A 20,002-nucleotide genomic window follows, 5' to 3' on the forward strand; every position below is an offset into this window, starting at 1 on the left:
TATGTTTTTTCCTTTTAATTACATCAGTTATCAAAGAAAAAAGGCAGTGGTAACAAAAATACAAAGCTCTGAGGGTTTCTTGTTTTGTTGGTTTTGTAATAAGCTGAGCATCAGTGCAATTGTTTTAATTTAACTTCTGCTCCGAGTCTCTGCTGGCGGAATACGAGTAGGCTTTGCCCAGCACCAGGCGGTCACGCAGCAGCTTGAAGAAGGCGTAGTAATTGCTGAAGAGGATCAGAGCCAGCGAGATAGTCTGGTGCCACTTCTCGGAAGAGATCAGCGAGTAGAGCTGGTAGAAGATGACGGCTCCTTCCAGCAGGATCAGGATGTTGAGGATCCTCAGCGGTTTGCTGAAAAAGAACTGCAGGAGAGACCGCAGTAAGGCACGGAGCGAGGTCAGACCCTTCGGGATGCGTTTTCAACCGGAGGCGTGAGGCAGAGGCCGGTGAGGATTCCTCTGGGATTCCCCTCTGGAGACGCACCGTTTACCCATGAACGGAGCCCCCGGTGCACAGGCCAGTCACCCTCCTGGCAGCACCGAGGGGAGGCACGGCACTCCCGTGAAACGCTGCACCGAACCCCGCGCGGTCCACCCGCACACCCAGGGCAGCTCTCCTGCCCGGAGAGCCGGCTCGGGCAGTCCGAGGCGCTGAGGACAGGAGGACCGTGATCCTGCCGAGGTGCTGCACCTCCCTCCCCCGGAAAGAGACGTGATCTTACGTGAAAACGGAAGTGTGAGACGTCCGAGGGCACCGCCACGTTGTAATGACCCACGGCCTTGTACACGTTCTTGCTGTGTTTCACTAACACTCCCTGCGGCCACATGCACTCCTCCGTCCACCTGCAGGGAACGGGCAGAGAGCTCTTATTCCTACCTGCGCCGCTGAAGGGGGGTCTGCTGCCTGCCCACCCTCAGCCAGGACAATGCACGAGCTGCTTCCACGGCGTGTGCCGCGGTAGTAAGCTGCCCAGTTTGTGCCCAGCTTGGCCCACTGAGGCACGCAACAACGGCAGCGACGACTGGCAGATACCTGGGGCCAGAAGCAGCAGGCATCTTGCCAAAAATCAGACCTGCCTGCTGCCCTCTGAAGTGTCTGTACGCTGTCGGATGTGCCCGCCGATAACTCTGCTTTCATTTTTTTCTTTTTTTTTCTTAAAGCAGTAAGAGGAGGAGGAGAGGTGGCTGCTGACGCCAGCAGGAATGGCAGCTAAAACTCCACCCCTAGCCCCAGGAGAGAGTTCCTTACTGATGCTGCAGCACGTTGGAGCAGAGGGCTGGGTCGACCTTCTGCCAGCAGCCCAGGTGCGCCGCGGCTTTATGGAGCAGGTCGCAGTAGCGCGCAGGTAAGAGGTACTGCATCAGGATGACAGAGGTGCTGATGGAAACCAGAAGGAAGAGCTCACACGACCAGCGTTTGTCATAGTACTGAGTGTTCTGGGGGGGGATGACAAGAAGAACGTGTGACAACGTGTTTGGACAGCCTCACCTAAGGAAGCCATCAAAACACGAAGCGCTCAGGCAGGTAAAACGAGGGCTTTCCCGTAGCTATTAATCCTGCTCGAAAAAGAAGCGCCCACATAGGGTGGCTGCTGTACAACTCCTGCATGCACCACGGCGAAACATTTATGCTATCATCACCCACCACCAAAACCAGGGAGATAGCTCCTGATGCTCCCCTAGCTCAGCTGACAACGGTGGGAGCATCAGCCCCTCATGGGAAGGGGACTTGGGCTCATCCCTGAGGTCTGACACATTCACTACGGGACATTTGTCTCATTGTACAACATATTAGGAACTTAAATAAACCAGCCAAGAATCCTAATAAGGTCCATCCTCCTTCATACCGCCTCCCTTTTATCATCCTGGAGCTCTGCTCCCACAGAAGGTCATTCCTTCTCAGGTGTGAGAAGGAACAGTCTGTCTGGAGTCCTTCTAGCTTCACAGGGAGGCAGGAGGAAGACTCCGCTCCCCCACAGATGGATGCACGCTCTCACGACAGTCAGAATACACTTTATCAGGACAATATTGTCCTCTGTTATCTGCAGTTTAAGCAAAGCTAAACCTAGACAGTTTTGCTTCTTACTTTTCACAAGGCCTCTGTGAACGGGTTTGATACGGCCACCTGGGCACACAGGCCAGCCCTCTGAATAACCTCTCCCACGTTCCAGCTAAGCTAGAAGCGAGAACCAGACCTCCATTACCCAGTGTCCCCCTCCCCACAACCCTCCTCGTCCTTCCCACACCTGGGGGAGTGGTGCCTGCATGAGCAGATGTGGCCCTCGCTCACCTTCACAAACCAGACGGGCACAAAGGCCACGTAGTAGGCACTGAGCATGGAGCTCACCAGCACCTCTTTCATCCGCCAGTTAAAGTCCATTTTCAGGTATTCCACCTCATTGCGGATGAGATCCGGGGAGAGGCAGCAGGCATGGGTGGGCATGGCCTCCATGCCGTACATCTGTCGCGTGTGCTGCTTCCAGGTTTCCTTCAGGACGGTCAGGTAGTCTCTGCCCCTGGAGTTCACCTCGCTGGTCTCTCTGGGACCGATGTTGGCCACTTGGGAGAAGAGGCCCGTCTTCCGCAAGTCACAGTTCAGCTGAAGGAAGGGGATGTACATGCCAAACCTGGAGCAGCAAAGTGCAGAAAGGCGGTTACTTCCTCACGAGCCCCCCGTGCAATGCCTTTGCTGGCAGCAGGTCGGCATTATGATCACATCCCTCTCCTAAACGGCATCTAGTACCTACACAGACTCCAGAAAAGAGCTTCACCACTCCGACCTCAGACACAAGCTCCAAGTGTCAGGTCTTTCTGACACAGACACTTCCTCCTGCATTTGCCGGAGAGAAGGGAGCTCTTTCCGCTGCTTGACTGGAAATAGAACTGGCTTCCTTTGGTCAGTTAACACGAAGCAGGGAAGCTGTCTGATTCCCTCCACCTGGCAGAGGCACCTAAGGACTAAGGTGAACTGAAGACACGGGTTCTCTGAACACCATGAGAAAAGCGCAATTCCTTTCAGAGACATGAGCAACCTAAGAACTACAATTAACGCTTGTATTAAAGCTGAAACACGGGTAAATGTTAAAGATATGCCCTGCCACCATGAAGAAATGTGACTCAGCAAGACGGAAAAGGGCAGTTTAAGTTCTGTTACCAGGTGATCGAGTGCTGCTCTACTTTCAGGCTTCATTTCAATGGAGCAACACCCACTGCACCGAAGCAGCATCAGCAATCACACGAGTGACAGAACAGATACTCACGGGTAACACAGGAACAGGAGATTCAGGAAAGAGTAGGTTCTGAACAGGTGAATTATTGATCGACACAAACTCCAGCCTGTGCCCGTGAGAACAGCGAATCGAGTGATCACCAGGAAAATGGAGCGTGGCAGGGAGACTTTGCCACTCTGTGAGGCCTGCGGGGAGAGAAGAAAGAGCTGGGCAGAGGGGAGACTCATTCACCCTTCCTCCAGGAAGCAAACAGTAAGTGAGCAGCACCCAATCTGTAAAACCAACTTCACACACATGAAAGAAGCGCCAGTGAAAGGCTCAGTTTGACTGCCACCAGCAAGGGGAGGCTTTCTGCAGCCTGGAATCTGGACTCCCCAAAACCCAGGACCTCGTTCCTCAAGCTGGGATGAGGAGAGCTCTCAGAGTTTCTTGTTAAGGTCTGGTAGCTATTGGTGTGACCAGCCCACTGTCCTGGACCTGCTCACCACAGAAGGCTTCTGCAGTCAGCAGGAACCGACCTACACTAGTTCCTCCTTGCAGAGAGCCAGAGTAATTAAGAGAACAGGAAAAGAATCAAACACTGTTCTTCATAAGGAAGAAAGCAGAATTGCTCCAGTCTAGTTGAGGCAGCAATTCGGAAAAAATGACAGTCATGAGCAATGTCTGAGATGCTCATTTCTGTTCTCCCCATTAGAAAGCACGCCTAGGTTTCTGACTTGGACACAGCACAAAGGTCTTCAGAAAAGGACGGAAGAGTTTGGAAGTGCAAAAGGGACACACATCTCTACGTTTTGCCTGAGAGGAAAGAGCAGTTCTGAGACCTGCTTAGGGACTTTACCTCCTTCACAATAGCACCAATCAGTCGGCGTGCCAGGACGATCGTTGTCACTGTCAGCACGTTGAAGTCAATAAGATGAAAGTTCTGCGGTGACAAAAACAAAATGATTCCACTTTCCATCAGGCAGCAGAAACCTACATTCAACAGAGAAGCTCCCAAGTTATTCTCTTGTCCTCGGACTCTCTTCCAAGATGAGAAAGAGAATGCCAAGCAGACAGGCAGTGCCCAAATTTTGCTAAGTCAGAGTCGTACGAGCAACCCTCTAGGGCTGTAGAGTCACACGTAGTTTGCATCAAACATAAATAGAAAACTTTATGTCTAACGACCCAAGAGACAGTCCGTGAACATCGTGGGACAGCAGCTGTCCTTTGGTGCTTACCAACGACGTGTGCGAAGGCGGGTGGGAAGGTGGGTACCACCACACAGTTTTGTAGATGTTGATGTAGTGGACAAACAGAGCGACAAGATGACAGAAGAAGAGCTGCAGTTCGAACAGCACGCTCCTCTCCACAGGCAGCTCTGGGATCTTGCAGTGCCGGAGGGGGACGACTGTCTGGGTTGCCAGAGGTGGGCTGGAAAGGCCTGTACCTGACCCGCTCCTGCCGAGGCAAACGAAAAGCCAGCAGTCACTTCCCCGAGACAAACACAGCTCTGTCCTCAGCCCACAAACTCCGACCGCAGCCGTCGGCGGGTCTAATATTGACTGAGAAACCTCCTGACTACCACGGTCAATGGCTGCCACAAACCAGAGGTGCCAGCACCCCGAGGATGTCCAGGACGACTGTTACAGGCAGAGGTGAGCAGGAATTTGCCCAGTGAAAGCAATATTTGGAAACAGGCCAGTCTACAGCACCAGGTCATTTGATATTAAATCCCTTGAGTCAGGTTCAAAAGCCGGGGCTGTGTTTTGCTATTCCAGGGGCAACCAGTGGTCCTCTTAATCAACTGGAAGCTTTTAGGCCTCCAGTTGCTATTTACATTTCTAAGAGTGCTTGAACATGAAATGCAGAGCAATTAAACACAAGCTCTTTCTCATTCTTCAGCTTCTATTCAACTATAGAGGAAAAACAAGTTTAGTCAGAGGTGCATATTCCTGTGTGAGCACGCACACAATCCCAGACAGCAACTCTTTTAATCAAAGGGAAGGGAATTAATACACACTAGATATATCTCTCCTGATTTGCAATCTCTAAATAACAACAGTCAAAGGAATCTGGGTGTGGGTTTCAAAGGAACTACAGAGCACAAACTCCTCCTGAAAATCCCGAAACGAAACCACAGAAGTCTCGGAGTGCGACTGCAGGAAGACTTCTAGCCCAGGGGTGGGCACAGAGGGATCAGCCCATGATTTTTAAAAAAACAGAAGGCTGACAGCCTAAAACAAGGCCATGCATGAGGAGAAAAATTTAGGAGCCCGAGCTGACTTCCTGAAATCCTCTGATTCCCAAGCTGACAAGAGTGATTCAGCTCCTCAGGATTGAAAAATCCACCAATAAACTCTGCTCCTGCACACAGAGCAGGAGCTCCTGTTCTGCTCCTCCAGAAAAGCGCTTTCAATGCAAACACAAAGCCGTTTCTGCTTTGCCCAGACACACAGCACCCAAGGGTGCTCTTGCAAGAGCAGCAACAAGGCTCTCGCATGCATAAAGAGCATAAAGCACCTCGGGATTCCCCAGCCTGGACTGCCACATAGGTGACAGGTACCAGAGGGTTTGGATACAGAGACAAATCACTTGGAGGTGAGCCGGGGTGTGGATTTGGGCTGCACTACCTCCTTGTGATAAGGCCCTTTGTGCACGCTCTCACAGCAAACTATGTACGAGGTGGACTGCTCCGCCTTCCGTGGCCTTGCAATAACTTGTTTGAATAACTGTATCCCTATAAATTTCTTGGCCTAGGGCCCTAAGCAGGGAGTATGTTAAGACAGATCTAACATTTTCTTCACCTCCTGCTTACGTGGTGCTGTCAGTGCTCTGCTTCTCCTTCCTTCTCTCTACCTCCGTCGCAGAAGTGGAAGTAACCAGCTAGGCTGGATCTGAAAAAACCCCACAGCCTACATACCACCTGACTGAGCTAAACCCTACCCCAGAAACGCCTCACCTGACATAAACCTCAGGACACGTCAGACGCAACAACCAGAACTCCAGAGTCAGGCTTTGGATGAAAATTTGACCCTATTCTTACTTTCCATTCAATGGTCACTAAAGGCTTTTGAGCACTTCTGGAAGTCTGTCACAGTCTGATAAAGCACTTAGCAGTCTCAGGCAAATCAGAACCCTCCTATCCCAGCTACAACATGTGGCACGGACACTGCCACATACAGAAAAAGGATTTCAGCGAGACACGGGGAGTTTAGAAATCTCTGAGCCACAGGAAAACCAGCAGTGTGTGAGATGGGGACATACAGGTGGCCTCACACCGGCCTCAGAGTGGAGCAGCTGGCCTGGCTGGACACGAAGACATGGAGAGCGGACATACCTGGTGCGTGAGCGCACACCCGTGACGGAGGAACTGGTGGAATGGCCCGCGCCGCCGGCGGCCCCGGGCTCGCAGAGGGGATTTCGGCAGTAAGATGTCCGGTTAGGGCCCCGCCGTCCCCCTGCCATAACAACAGAGGGTGCGGAGGGCTCTTCTTCCAGGTGGCTTCTCTGCTGCTCACTGCGTGATTACGTCTTCAGTCCTTAGAACTGAAAGGAAGAGGTTTATAATTACAGCTCATCGCCTCCCCACGCCGCGGTGACCAGCGGACACCCATTGCTCACACTGCTGGCTCGCAGCCCAAGGCAGGGTAACGATACCACAACTTTGCCCGATGCTTTTTCTGCATCTCCTGTATTTGCCACAGGCTACAGATGCGGCCCCAGATAGCTCCTGACACTCCTAGGGCGTGCAGCAGCTCGCCAGCGTGCTGTGAATCCACCCAGACTCCAAAGCCCGATGTAGGCAGGCTTCCAGCGGAGCAGGAAGAAGCTCTTGGTGCCTCTCTTCCAGCCCAAGGCAGTTTACAAGGAATTTAATCTGCATCGCTGTGGTGTTATCCCTGTTTTACAGGCAGAGCAATACACTTACAGAGATGCTAAACAATCCGCCCAAAGGATTCGGTAAATTGGGGGTACTACCTAGGCCCCCTTTTGCCCAGTTTTGTGCTGGAATCAAATACTCCCGGCTCTTTGAAAAGGAACACTGCAAAAGCACACGAACTGGCTTTTTCCTTTTTGGCTCCTTTAAGATGAGAAACGAACAACTTGGTGTTTTTAGGGCACTTGTTGTTGTATGTTTGCATGGCACAGAGCTCGATGGGATGTTAGCCCAAAGTCAGCTCTTCTTGTGCGTGCCTGCCACGGTGTAAACAGTAACACCAAGCTTTCAAAAACCTTCTCTAACCTTAGGAGAATCCGTACAACTCAGAGAAAGGAAAGGGTGATAATACTCCATCTAGTAGAAGTGAAATCTGAGCTGTGAAGAACTCAGATCAGGACACACCACTTGCTTAACTTTCTCTGATTGCTAATTTCCAGTTTGCATCACTCGGCAAGTAGCGTCTGGAGTAAAAAAATAAAATTGCCGACGGCTTAGAAACTGCTGTCAAATGAAGTTTAAAACTCACACCGAGCTCCAGAGTCCTCCAGCAAACTGCTGTAGCAGTCGCAGACAATGAAGGGCAGGGTGAGGATGGCTGTGCCTGGGGCTAGACTCAGGAAAAGTAAAGATATCCCGATATGGGTGCGATACGGGCACTGTCACACAGCCCAGCAGGGCACAGAGGTGGCTGCAGCACTGGGGGAACTGGGAGGGTACAGAGCAAAGGGCAGAAACCCCAGTATGTGCGATGGCACACGGAGCCCTCGTGACCTGGGGACGCAGAGTAACTCCTGGCGATCAGGAGGGGCTGTGGCACCCCCGGACACAACACGGGGGCTCGGGGGGGCACCAGATGGACAGGACCTTGTGGGGAGGCCTGAGACAGCACGACAAGAGAGTCTGTGAGGGAAAGGTGGTAGGATGAAAGTGCTGGGGCTGGAAAGAAAGCTAGGGAGCCTGGGGGGGGGGGGCGTGGGGGGCACACTTGGGAGCTACGGGAGTGCAGTTCAGGGGCTGTAGGAGCTCTGGGAGCTCAGATGGGGGCAGTGGGGCGCTGCGAGGGTACAGGCCAGGGGCTACAGGGTCTAGAGAGGCGCCGACGAGCCACGAATGCTCCAGGGGTGCGGGCAGAGGAGAAACGGGAGCTCTGGGAGCACAGGGGGGGACGACCACCAAAGAGCAGCGGAGGCCACAGGGGCTCTGAGGGCGCAGCAGGGGCTACTAGGGGTCTGGGGGCACAGGCTGCGGCTGCAAGAGGCCCTCGGGGTGCAGAGCAGGGCTGTAGCGGAGCAGCGGCAACTCCGGCAGCGCCGCGGGGGCTGCGGGCCCGCAGGACGGGCCACGGGAGAGCACCGGGGGCTCCGGAGACCCCACCGGGCACACGAAACCTGCGGGGCAGCACCAGGGGCGCCGGGGAGGGGCGCGCACCGAGCCTGCAGGGAGAAGCGGGGCTCCGGGGCAGCTCGGGGGCTCCGGGCCCGGCCGCGGCGCGGGGGCCGCCCCCCTCACGGCGGCGGGGCGGGGTCAGCCGGGCCCTCCAGCGCCCCGCCCGCCGCTCGGCCTTCTCCCCCCGCTCCCGGCTCGGCCCCCCGTCCCGTCCGGCGCCCGTCCCCCCTCCCTCTTCCCCCCCCCCGGTGCCCGGTGCCCGCCCGGCCGCCCTCACCCATCTCCGGCCGCCGCTCAGCCTGCGCCGGGCACAATATGGCGGGCGGGGCCGGCGGCGCGACGGCGGCCGGCAGCGGACAATCCTCCGGCGGGGCGCGCCCGCCAGCCCCGCCCCTCGCCCTGGCCCCACCCCCTCCCGAGGCCCCGCCGGAGCCCATCGCCCACCCCGCTCCCACCCCCCCAACTCCCAGAGTTCCCATAAACGGCGAATCCGCGGCGGGAAAAGGGACGGGGAAGAACCTCACGCCTTTGAAACGCACGAAAATTCCAGCGCCAGGCTTTTATTAGCGGGAACGGCTGATCGCTGCCAACACCTGCCCACCGGCCCCGCGAGAGCGTGCCCGCGCCCTGTGCGAGTTATTTTAACGCTGTGATTCACCTGGATCAGTTTTCATCATCTTTACCCACCACTTGCAGGATTTTTTTCATGGATTTCCTTAACTCGGGGGTGGTCGGTGCTCCAGTGCAGATGGAGCATTACACAATCCTGAGAACCACCCCTGCCAGGGCTGGAGGCAAAGCCATCTCTCAAATTAACGAACTTCCACAGGGCTGATCTTTCCTTTCTTACTGGTTTCGAAACCTCCACTGTGCAAAGTTGCCAAAAACCAGGAGCATCCAGACACCTTCAACGGAGTCTTCCAGGAACAACTATAAACGTACCAATGTCAGGTTAAAACCAGGTTTGCGTCTGTAACACCACGTACGAGCCTCTGGTCATATCTGGTTCTAAATCCAGTTGTAAAAGCAACAGCTTCACTGGAAAACATTTTCCGTTTCAGCGTTCCGACACACAGCTGCTGCTCTCCAGCTTTCGAAGCGCTGAGGAAGGCTCCGGTGTTCTCCAACACTCACCGGGAGCTGGCAGGTTCCTATTTCCCAGTCACAGCAAAGCAAACGACATCTTAACTGGGGACCTTTACCAGATCTGGTATCAGCTCGTTGGAGGTTCATCCCACTTTGCAAAAGGAGCAAAACGAGCGCGGAAACAAACATTTCTATTAAAACATATGGTAGGCAACGGAAGGCTCAACTGAGCAATAACAGCAAAGGTTTCTGCTCTGTGCTCGCAGGAACTGAGCTTCCTGAGTAGAAAAAGAAGAATAACATCTACATTCGAGATGAGAGATCCCATGGGCCCTCGCTAGCCTGCAGAAATTCCTCCCCCTCAAAGCTTACAACTGGGGCACGTGTCCAACATCTCATCCAAGATGTTACAGGTTTCGCAATTAAAGAAGAAGCTCCCCAAGCCCTGTCTTCTTCCCCCAAAAGCACCATATGTGCTCGTTCCTCGCAGCCGAGATGAGAGCTGTGTTAGCAGCACCGCCTGTTCTCCTCCGCATCTCCCAGCGGACAGGTCACAGCTGGTCTCTTCTCTGGGGCCATTTGGAGGGTTTATCCAGGCTGGAGAAACCACCCTCTGCCCAAGCGTTCTTTAGGAGAGCAGCGGCACGGCACGAGGAAGGGAAGATGCACACGTTTAAATTGTTTTCCTTGGCTCTGTTCGTGACAGATGCTGTCATACAAATTTAAAAACTCATTCTGTACAAAAAGAATCATCTGCTTTAACAGCCAAACAGGGAATCCAGCTGTGCTCTCAAACCCAACTCACCAAATACAGAATTTTACAGAGGACCCTATCAAGGTACTGTCTTAGCCTTACCGAAGGCACAGCGTTTTAAGTTAAACATAAAACCACTGTAGGTAAGTTATAAAATAAAGCTCGTAGTCATTTGCTTTATTTAATAATCCGAACAGCAACTTGAAACCAGGGGTGAGGAATGGGCAGGGTGTGACAGCCTCCTTCCAGGAAAAGCTGCTGGAGACATCTCCGCAATACCAGTTGGAGTTTTTCCTGCAAGCTCGGTTTCACGCTCCTGTTGCTGTCCAAGATGGACTATGAACCACTATGCATGGTGAGACCTCACCGAGGGCGTGTGAAGTCCAGGTTTGTACCAGCCCCGAGCAAGGCCAGCCTGAGTATTCATACCAAAGGGCTGGACTAGAGGCTGAAGAAGCTGCGGCCACTCGGAGCAAGGGCCAGAGAAGATGGGACTGCTGAGGCAGGGACTGCTCTGCAGCAGGAGGATGTTTCTAGAGCCAAGCTTCTCTTGAAAAGAACAGGATTGTTGGGAAACCCTTCCACAACAGAGACGTGACTGCTGCTGCACATCACACAATGGGGGCCTTTATCTTGTTTATGGTCTTTACCAAAATCCTACAAATAATGAGGTGTGGATTAGCCCTTTGGGGAAATCAGGAGATGGAAGATCACTGGTGCTTGTTAGCTCACAGCCAGCGGAGTACTAACTCCAGTGGCTGTGTGTCAGTAGAAAAAGGAAGGTTATTCAGGTGACTCAGACTTCAGCACTCAAAGGAATCTCTACCCCTCACAAATTTCAGCAGTCCTGTATCACCCCCGGAATGTCTGGCTAATTAGAGCATCTTTGAGAGACACATCCGCTGCTGATGGCTATTTTGGGATCTCAAATTAGCTTTTGCAGACTCTAGGCTAAAATCTGAATGTAGTAATGCTATGAGAGGGAGGAAGATGCCTGATGCAGGGCATGTTTTCGAAATACTTTCAGCATATACAGTTATTTCAATATATTAAGATTTACATTCCTCCATAACATTAAAGTCTTTCACATAAACATGCAACAAATGCAATGCACAAGCAAGCTGTATTACTCCAAAGGCAGTGTCACAAGATCCACTTCTACTGGTAAAAAACTGCATCATAATAGATGATCTCTATCAAATCTTTTCCACTTGATATAAAAGCCGTGCCTATTAAGAAAGAAATGGGAAAGATTGGTACAACACCATATAAATTGATGTTCCAATTACATTGTAAATGAAGATGCATTCGATAAACAGGCCACAAATCCAGACACGTTACGATTTCCCCTTGCAGAAAACTGCAGATCCAATTTTCAAGTTAAAGTCAAAGAATTGAGGGTAATCTCACTCCGGCAGCGTTTCCAATATTACCGCTTTCTTGTTCCTAATACTCCTAAGATAAGAGAAGCTCGTTTGGTAGCTTTACAATTCCATATAAAGTAAGACTTCTGTCCTTCTATGTCCTATGCCCAAGGCTTTTCACAGTTGCCTTTTGAAGCCATTAGACTTCTTCAGCCTTCCAAGGGTTTATTTCTTTGTTCTTTTATTTATGGAGCTCAGACTTTCAGTGATCTCGAGATTTGAGAGCAAGTGATTAGCCACCCCCAAAGGAAACGCTTACGGCTGCTTCCTCTGGGCCTGGGGGGAGATGTGTCCTTGCTGCATGAGCAGGTCACTCCACTGATGCATGATGATCTCCCCAACCAGGGGACCACTCGGTTTGCAGGCACTCGTGTGCATTTATTGAAGTATTTATTGGAGAACGAGCAAGTCAGCGGGGCCGGAGCAGCCACCAGAGGGAGCCCCGTCACTGTGGGTGCCGACCGGCACCAGCACCCAAAGGTGCTGAGGGTCCAGCACCCCTCCCAAGAGCTCAGGGGGTTCACTTGCCGATGCCAGGCGTGCAGCCCTGTGGGGCTCCGAGCTAAACATGCCCCAGCCAGGCCGGGCGGACCCACTGACCGAGCCGTCTCTGGCAATGACATCAGCCAAAAAGCCATAAAAAGAACAGCCGTCAGCCAGATCCCATTTCAGAGCCCGTTGGGGGGTGTGGAAGACTTAGAAGTAGCAAGGTCTAGCTGGGCAACATCTGGTCTAAAATCTGCGTGCTATTATTTTAACACATGATGGACTCCTACAGGAATTCCTGTTGAGCCACTTTGGTTCTAGAGCACGGGGTGACCACGTCTCCAACGCCACCCTGCTGCTGAGAGCACTAGGAAGGCCAGCATCTCAGTCGGGAACCAGCCTTACCACGTTTCCCCCTCTCCTCAAACCCACTTCAGCCTCCTTCTCCACGGGATCTCGGTGGGAGAGCTCCACGCAGGTACACATCAAAGCCTCCTCCACACCCTGACCTCCACCAGAGCATCACTCATGTAACTGGCCTTTCCCAAGAGCAATTTATTGGTGGGTATATGAAGGATGGCTTCCATTTAGCAGCTCAGATGGTGCCGCCCCCTCCCTCCCACACGGAACATGTTAGCAGCTTGCAACGGGTTGCAAAAAAAATCAACAAACTTACCCACTTCGTGCTGCCCCTGCTCATCTTCACCCAAGTGACTCACGGCGACGTACTCTTGACTCCTGCAAATTGAAGGCATTTGTGAGTCTCCTGAATGCAAGCACAAATCAAAAGAAAAAGATTCCTGCATGCAATTACACAGGAAGGAAAACATGCAACTTAAGCTGAGCTTTGAATATTTCACAGTAAATATCAATACTGGGGTCTAAAAAGGGCCATCATTTTGTTACATTTTTAAATAACTGAGCAGAATTTTTTTTTTTTTGGCAGTAGCAGGACTATCTATATTCGTTGTCATTTTACATCTTTTGATATTTAAGCTCGCCGATTCCTTTTTGCCCACATTACATTACAGTGCATTTTCAAAGGGCACATTATTGAAGTTATTGCTAATTTATGCAGAAGCATGTGGTTTTTTTTAAATGTTTATTTTAAACATTTTTTTTTTTTGCAAATTTTTACATTAAAATTAACATCTGAAGAATTGTTTCAATAAAGTTTATGCAAGTTGCCGTCACAGTTTATGTAAAAGAGAAATGTGCTATTAAAATCAGACATTTAGGTTACCTTTTGGGTTTTGCGATGCATGTTAGCTTTACACATCCTGATTCTCCTGCGATAATTTTCCTTTAAAAGGGGGGTATAGGGTGATCTTTTCATCAAGCAAGACATTATGCCCTGAAAGCTGACTCCAAACCATTGTTGAAAATTCAGTTATTTACACTTTAATAACAATCTACAAATAACAACTTTTTGTTTTAAAGTATTCCCCTCAATCATGCACTGCTACAAAGCAGTTTGCTTCCTAACGCTCGATTTTTCACCCCCGAGCAGTTTAATTCTCTCCCCCTAGGATGCCAGATTCATTTTGCAGATGGGAAATACAAACCGTTTTTCATCTCTCTAAGCAGCAGTTTACTCTAAACTATTATATTTCTCTCTCTAGGTACACATACACACCCTCTCAGAAAGATATGAGGAGCAACTGCAGCACCCTGCTCCAACACGGATACATTTTTAAGTGGCTTTCCAAGCAAAGGCTACCGTAAAGTAGGAAAAGCATCATCTTAGCCGAGGGGGTTAGGGGTGTTTACGTAAAGCAGAAAGCAAGCTTCCTCCTCCTCCTGGTGGCAGCTAAGCCTTGGATTTTTCAGCGTTCATTTTGTCACGCTACGTTTAAACCAGCCATTTCAGACTCAATCTGGAGCCTGCAGTCTGGAATACTCTTGTGAGGCCACCTGAAATCTGAATCGGTAATTCAGCAAAGAACCATCAACACTTTCCAGCAGGCTGAAGTCAGATTTCTGCCACAGTCCAGGATCAAACTGCTTTCAACAACTTCCAGGGGGTGAAAAACAATTTTTCTTGCTTTTTTTTTTAAAAAAAAAAAATTAGCTCGTTCAATGAGCTTGATAAACTTTTGGTGAGAATTACAAAAAACATCACTTTTAGAATGTCTCCATGTTTTAAAAAGACAATTAGCTTTAGCATTAATTTAAATTTATTTGAAAAAAAAATAGCTATTTTATCGCTCAACAAAAAAAATGACAATTCATCACATTTACTTTGATTAAAAAAGGACTAAACTTTATTGACAAACTGCGGCAGACATTTTGACAAGTTTTAGCTACCTATTTAGGCAGACTTACACATGTAGCATTTAATCTTCAAGAACAGAGTGGGAGGACAGTGTACAAATCCAATTAGGACTTTATCCTATGTACAAAGTGAAATTTTTCCTCATTTTTTCAGCTGCAGTGTCCCTTTTTATGCAAAGCTAGTGTTGAGATACACTTGAACAAGTCAATGGGATTGCTAATATTGACAATTTTGTCAGTTTTAAACTTGCACTGTATTATCTGCCCCAAGCACTCTAAAAATGAAAAGACTGTAATTTTACAGAGTTCAGACCTAGTCACTTAATACTCTGTTTTCTAATATCCAACACTGGGCAATTAGAGCCATGCTTTAATTTGTTTGTTTGTCTTTTTTTTCCCTTAAAAGTTCTTCATATAGAACCAAACTAAGAACCCCTTTACACTGGAAAATCTGCTTCCCAAGCATCTCTCAACACCGCATGTTCGGGGCTAGATTTCAAAACCCACGTAAGAAAAGTCAATTTTACAAACCTAATTTTTTTTTTTTTCCTTTTAAGTCAATTACCTTTAAAAAATGCTATTTAATTTGTTTGAGGATCCTTCATATTAAAATTTAAACTGAAGATTCACCAGCAATCTGCTTTTAAGGAAAGTTTGACGTCTGAGGTTACTTTTAAACGGTGGCAGCTACTACCGTTACATTATCATTTTAATTCTTAAAAACCGCCCTGAATTTTGAAATGTAGCCTACTTTGGGATTCTGCAACTATAACTTTTATGGGTTTCTTAAAACCAAAATTAAAAGGTTAACAAAACCTTTATTTCATAACTGCTAAGCAAAGCATGTCACTTTTGAAACTAACATTTTTAACTCAACTTTTTCTCTATTAAAAAAGGTACAGTTGTGTTTATCTAAACAACAAAGAAAGAAAAGCCATCTACACACTTAAAAAAAAAAAATTAAAGTCGGTCCTCTAAATCTAGTTAACTCATTTTAAAATACTACGTACAGAAGCCAGAATGCAGGGTGAGGATGGAGTGGGAGGAAAAGGGCCACGAAGAAAAACAGTTAGACAATTACTTGTCTGGTGTGGGTAAAGCAACGGGAATCCCGGGAGATACAAGAATCAGTAACAACTGTTTGCTCATAACTGATATTTTTCCCTCATGTTTGTTTTTTTAATAACGTCCGTATGGGTGCTCTCTGTAGGCCCCCTTCACTGGCCTGGCCGGCGGGGCCTTCAGGGAGGGTCTGGTTCCATTCCAGTCATCTTGCCCTGCGGAAAAGAGAGGGATATGTCAAGGATGGAGCGCTGCGAGCCAAGGGGCACGGAGGGAGCAGCGGGGCCGGAGGGACGGGCTCCCCTCCGGAGCTGACACGGAGCATCTTGGCAGTGGTTTCACCCCAAAACCAGTATGCAGAACGCCCCGCGGTCCACCAAAACCCCTTCCAACACTACTGGGAAAAAGCCACTGGCACAGGATCCCCGCGGCTCCGACAGCCCGGCTAAGCGGCGACCTGGACAGACCCAGTGCCTTTCAGGAGCAATTAATTCCGGCAGAGCCGAAGCCGGCTCAGGGGCAGCTCCGGCAGCCGGCCGCGGCGGAGGTGGCGGCAGTCGCAGCCCCTTGGGCTGGTGGCCAACAGCACTCGCAGCCCCGGGGTCTGGCTGGGGAACGCCACAGGTAGCGCTTCTCTCCTTCCCAGACACCAGGCAAGGCAGCTCCTGGATAACTGCACCAAAGTAACCAGGTCCCTAGGTTGCTCTAGGACAGCAGCGCGTCCGGCTGAACTTCCAGACACCAGCCTGCTTTCCGACTGGGACTTGCTGTTCCTTCCTCTCCGTGAACACAGGGAAATCCATGGCCACAGCTCACGCAGCGCCTGCTCGTTTCTTCGGAGCAGATGCCACTTGCTAAGGCTGCTCCTGCATCACCGGGATGAAGGCTCGACAGGACAGCCCAAACCTTCTGCTACGTACAGCCACCACCGCAGCAAACAGCACTCGCATCCGCGTTGTCCCCGAGCCCAAATATCCAAGCTCGGCTTTCGTTACAGCTCGTGCTTGCAACACCCATCCTTGCATGCCTACCATTCCCTCCAGGGTCACCAGTTTACGAAAGCAAGTGTCCGACGCCCGGAAGACAGCCGAGCCTGTTCCTACCACCATGGAGCACGTTCCCATTTTCTCAAAACTGTCTCCAGCCTGGCTCACCAATTTATTTCTCTAATTCTGTTTTCATGAAAGCAGAGACCAAAGGAAATTACTGTGGATAAACAGATTAGCTGTGGCAACTTCACGCCAAGTATACAATGAGCGTTTTGGCCTCCATATCCCAGACAACACCGTCGCTCTCCTACCAAGTAGGAGGCACAAAAGCCTCTTTGTGCTGCGTGACTAACACAGGCAACAAACCAAGCCACTGAAGGCAGGAAAGGCAGCCAAGTTTCTGACAGCAGCTGTCTACTCAAACGCATCTTAGACTGGAAGAGCATCCCTAGTTAGGCACCTGAATTTGAACTTGGAGCAGCTTAAGCCCAGAGCAGGGAATGCCTCGAGGCACAGTCATTGTATTAACAGATCTGCTTCCCTAATACCAGCACGACAGGGGATTCCCAGCTCCTGAGGATCCCAGCAAGCCCCTACAGCTGGTCATTATCCTCTACCTGCATTCACTCACACCTTCAGGCAACTGATGCTCTGCTAAAGGGAGCGTTCTCAATACAGCACACTTCCATACCTTTAAGCAGCTCCCTGTATTCCTTTCCTAACTCTTTATAGCTCAGCTTGTTTGCAGAGAGAGGAAAATGAATGTTATTCATTGCCACATGCAGATGCCATTCATGAGCTCGGACATCTGAACTAGCTTTAAACCAAAAAAACCGCAGTCACCCAATCCTTTATTGCTGGCACCTCAGATACAAGGTCTATTGTTTTTGACAGTTGGTGATTTACACAGTTGTGGTTAAACTGGTCTCCCACACCTCCCAGTCTAGCGCAAGTTGATAGCCATACGAAATTCAAATTAGCTAAACTTCATAGACGACTGGCAAGTCATACTGACCAAAATGGTTCCACCTAGTCAAAGGGAGGCCTTCGCATGACATTTAAAAACATTTTTCAAGCAAATGTATAGTGCAGAGTCAGTATCAGCTAGTGGGTTTTTGAGGATAAGGAAGCAGATGGAACCATGCACTCATCCAGCTCAATAAAATATAATCCGTGAAAACCAGACTGCAGCAAAACTGGCACTGTGGGTGGAAATTCAGAGCCCTTAAAATATTCTAAAGCTACAAGGAAATTAAAAGACATTTCCATAGCTAAAAAATGGAATTTTAAAAGCGTCACCTTTGAGACAATCAAGCTGGATAAGAATCTAAAAATCACAGAATGCCTCCGGTTGCTGAGACCTGGATAATCTGTAGGATATAAATATTCTACCACGAAAACTACTTGAGTTTCTCTTCAGTAAGTGTTTGCTCAGAGCGTGGAGTGGCACTGGAAAACAGCTGGTTGACCACAAGCAGTTCCCAACTATGTGCAGCCCCTTCCCTGTCAAGAGAACAGTATTCCCAGACATACCATAAGCTTCATAGGTTTCCTGTGCCTCCCCGTGTCCATAATCATAGTATTCTGTGTCCCTGGAAGAGTAATTATGTTGGTTACATACAGTGCTGACATCGTATTCCTAAACTGACACAACTTGCACAAACACTTGAAAAGCAAAGATGCCCAATATCGCTCCTGGCTGCGGTGTGTCGGATCACTTCACTTTTACAGAATTGTCAACAACACTGGGACGCTCCCAAAAGTTATTTCCCAGGCACGCCTGGATTCCAGCAGAACAGGACACTTTCCCTACAGCTCAAACTTGGAAATAAGTGTTTCCATTCCCTTAAAAGAAAAAAAAAAAAAAATCATGCATAATTTTCTCAGTAACAGACAGGAGACAAGCAAACTTACCCTTGGCCCTGGCTGTAGTAGCCTTCATACCCCTCATAGCTCTGGTCTGCATACGCATCATCATAGCCCTGAAACGGATGATGACATAAACAGCATTAAGGGAAGGACCAAAGGTTAATCCATGACCAAGAGTAATGGCAAAACTGAATTCAGGCTACAGCAGCTTTCAGAGGAGCCTGTGAGCCCTTGCCTGCCCCAGGGAAGGGCCTCAATCATGAGACACAGGTAGCTAAAACCTGCTTGTGTCCTGTGGCTTGGGAGGAAGGAACCACACGAATATTTACAATGCATTTGAAAGTCATTTACATGCCCAAGGCTCCAGTTTGTCCATGGTACAAACCCATGTGCCAGGAGGCCTGTCACTGTGGTGTCCAAACCATCGATTTGCAGGCAGACAAAACCCAGCCCCTTAACTTACAATTGGTTTCAGTGGAAAAAACGAGAAGTTTTACTGAGAAATAGGCTTTTTAGATGCACCAGTACTTGTGATGGTTTCCAAAAATGATGTTGTGCATCAAAAACAGTTGTCTTGTTCTCCCTTTAGGATACCAAGAGCACAGATGCTAAGATAAGCTTGGCAGGAGGGTGGTGCTTAGTTATATGACTTAAACATCACCACGTTCATTCACATATTTCAAGATTTTATGGGCAGTAAGAGACCTTTGGTGCTTCTCGCTCAAAGAATCCTCTTGTAGAGAGAGAACGTGATGTGAACTACATCAATCTTTGCGACGTAGTTTTTCTACCATGCACTGAGAGCTACAGCAAACTTCAGTCTTGGGGCCACTTTTCAGTTTTACAAAAGCCACCTCTTACCCTGTGTTTAGGACACCGGCAGTCCCCTCTTCTGAGGGCTAAAGAGGCAGAGGAGGTCACACAGCACCCTTCCGCTGTTTGCACTGGTGCCTGCTTCTCCAGAGCAACCTTACTGTTGTTAACCTCACATTTCAATAACGTTGAATATCTAAGACATGATCAGCTCACTAGAATAAAAAAAACCCAAGGATATATAGTTTCTTACATATTCCTCATAGGTTTCTGGCGCGGGAGGAGGAGGAAGCGGTATTCTCTGAATGCCGGCTGCACGCGCTCTGGGTGCAGGAGCACCCCGTACCGCCGGGGGAGGAGGCACTCCGCGGGCTACAGCAGCTCCCCTGGCAATGGCACCCCGCACTGGGGCTCCTCGCACGAGAGCCCCCCGAGGAGGAGGAGGGGGAGGACCAACGCCACGGCCCCTGCGAAGGAGAGAGAAAAAGGCTCGTGAACAGCTGCTGCTGTGCTGAACACCGAGGGCAGCGCACTGCGCTTCTCACACCTACTTCAAAACTGACAAATAAATGCAGCCACCACTAACTAAGCCATGAATTCTTCATCAGAACGCAAGCCCAAGGATTGTTAACTGTGTCGGACTGCAGGATTTACGAAAAGCTCTTCTGGGATGAGAACTCTACTGCATTGGGTGTTGCACAGATGAAGACGT

At 49.7% G+C, this 20,002-nt stretch overlaps 2 protein-coding genes across 4 annotated transcripts in view; both read right to left on the reverse strand.

The window, feature by feature from the left end:
- TMEM39B (transmembrane protein 39B) lies at window positions 1-6,704 on the reverse strand. Its single transcript, XM_009980452.2, has 8 exons — window positions 6,545-6,704; window positions 4,446-4,665; window positions 4,067-4,150; window positions 3,259-3,413; window positions 2,289-2,625; window positions 1,248-1,435; window positions 721-841; window positions 1-361 (listed from the first exon to the last, which is right to left on the reverse strand). The coding sequence occupies exons 1-8, from the start codon at window positions 6,670-6,672 to the stop codon at window positions 125-127; spliced, it is 1,470 nt and encodes a 489-aa protein (XP_009978754.2). The 5' UTR covers window positions 6,673-6,704; the 3' UTR covers window positions 1-124.
- Window positions 6,700-20,002, reverse strand: part of KHDRBS1 (KH RNA binding domain containing, signal transduction associated 1) — a 24,869-nt gene continuing 11,566 nt past the window's right edge. The window contains exons 6-11 of one of the 3 annotated variants that reach the window (XR_015222836.1): window positions 19,544-19,757; window positions 18,523-18,590; window positions 18,142-18,200; window positions 15,639-15,834; window positions 12,960-13,021; window positions 6,700-6,753 (exon numbers count right to left, since the gene is read on the reverse strand). Coding sequence is in view for 1 of the 3 variants with exons in the window: in XM_086625921.1 (XP_086482047.1) it covers window positions 15,737-15,834; window positions 18,142-18,200; window positions 18,523-18,590; window positions 19,544-19,757 (439 nt within the window). In the remaining 2 variants the exon portion in view is untranslated. Of the gene's footprint in view, window positions 6,754-9,696; window positions 11,603-12,959; window positions 13,022-14,519; window positions 15,835-18,141; window positions 18,201-18,522; window positions 18,591-19,543; window positions 19,758-20,002 lie in introns of those variants that run through there. The other 2 variants (XR_015222835.1, XM_086625921.1) reach the window with 2 other exon arrangements.

Source organism: Tauraco erythrolophus, chromosome 24 (genome assembly GCF_009769465.1).
Source record: "Tauraco erythrolophus isolate bTauEry1 chromosome 24, bTauEry1.pri, whole genome shotgun sequence".
NCBI lineage: Eukaryota > Metazoa > Chordata > Aves > Musophagiformes > Musophagidae > Tauraco > Tauraco erythrolophus.

Excerpts from the sequence above, each read along its gene's own strand:
- TMEM39B (XM_009980452.2), bottom strand. The coding sequence starts at position 6,672 with ATGGCAGGGGGACGGCGGGGCCCTAACCGGACATCTTACTGCCGAAAT. Across the intron at positions 4,151-4,445 it reads CGCCTTCGCACACGTCGTTG|AACTTTCATCTTATTGACTT; the intron begins GTAAGCACCAAA and ends TTGTCACCGCAG. Across the intron at positions 362-720 it reads TCTCACACTTCCGTTTTCAC|TTCTTTTTCAGCAAACCGCT; the intron begins GTAAGATCACGT and ends TCTCTCCTGCAG.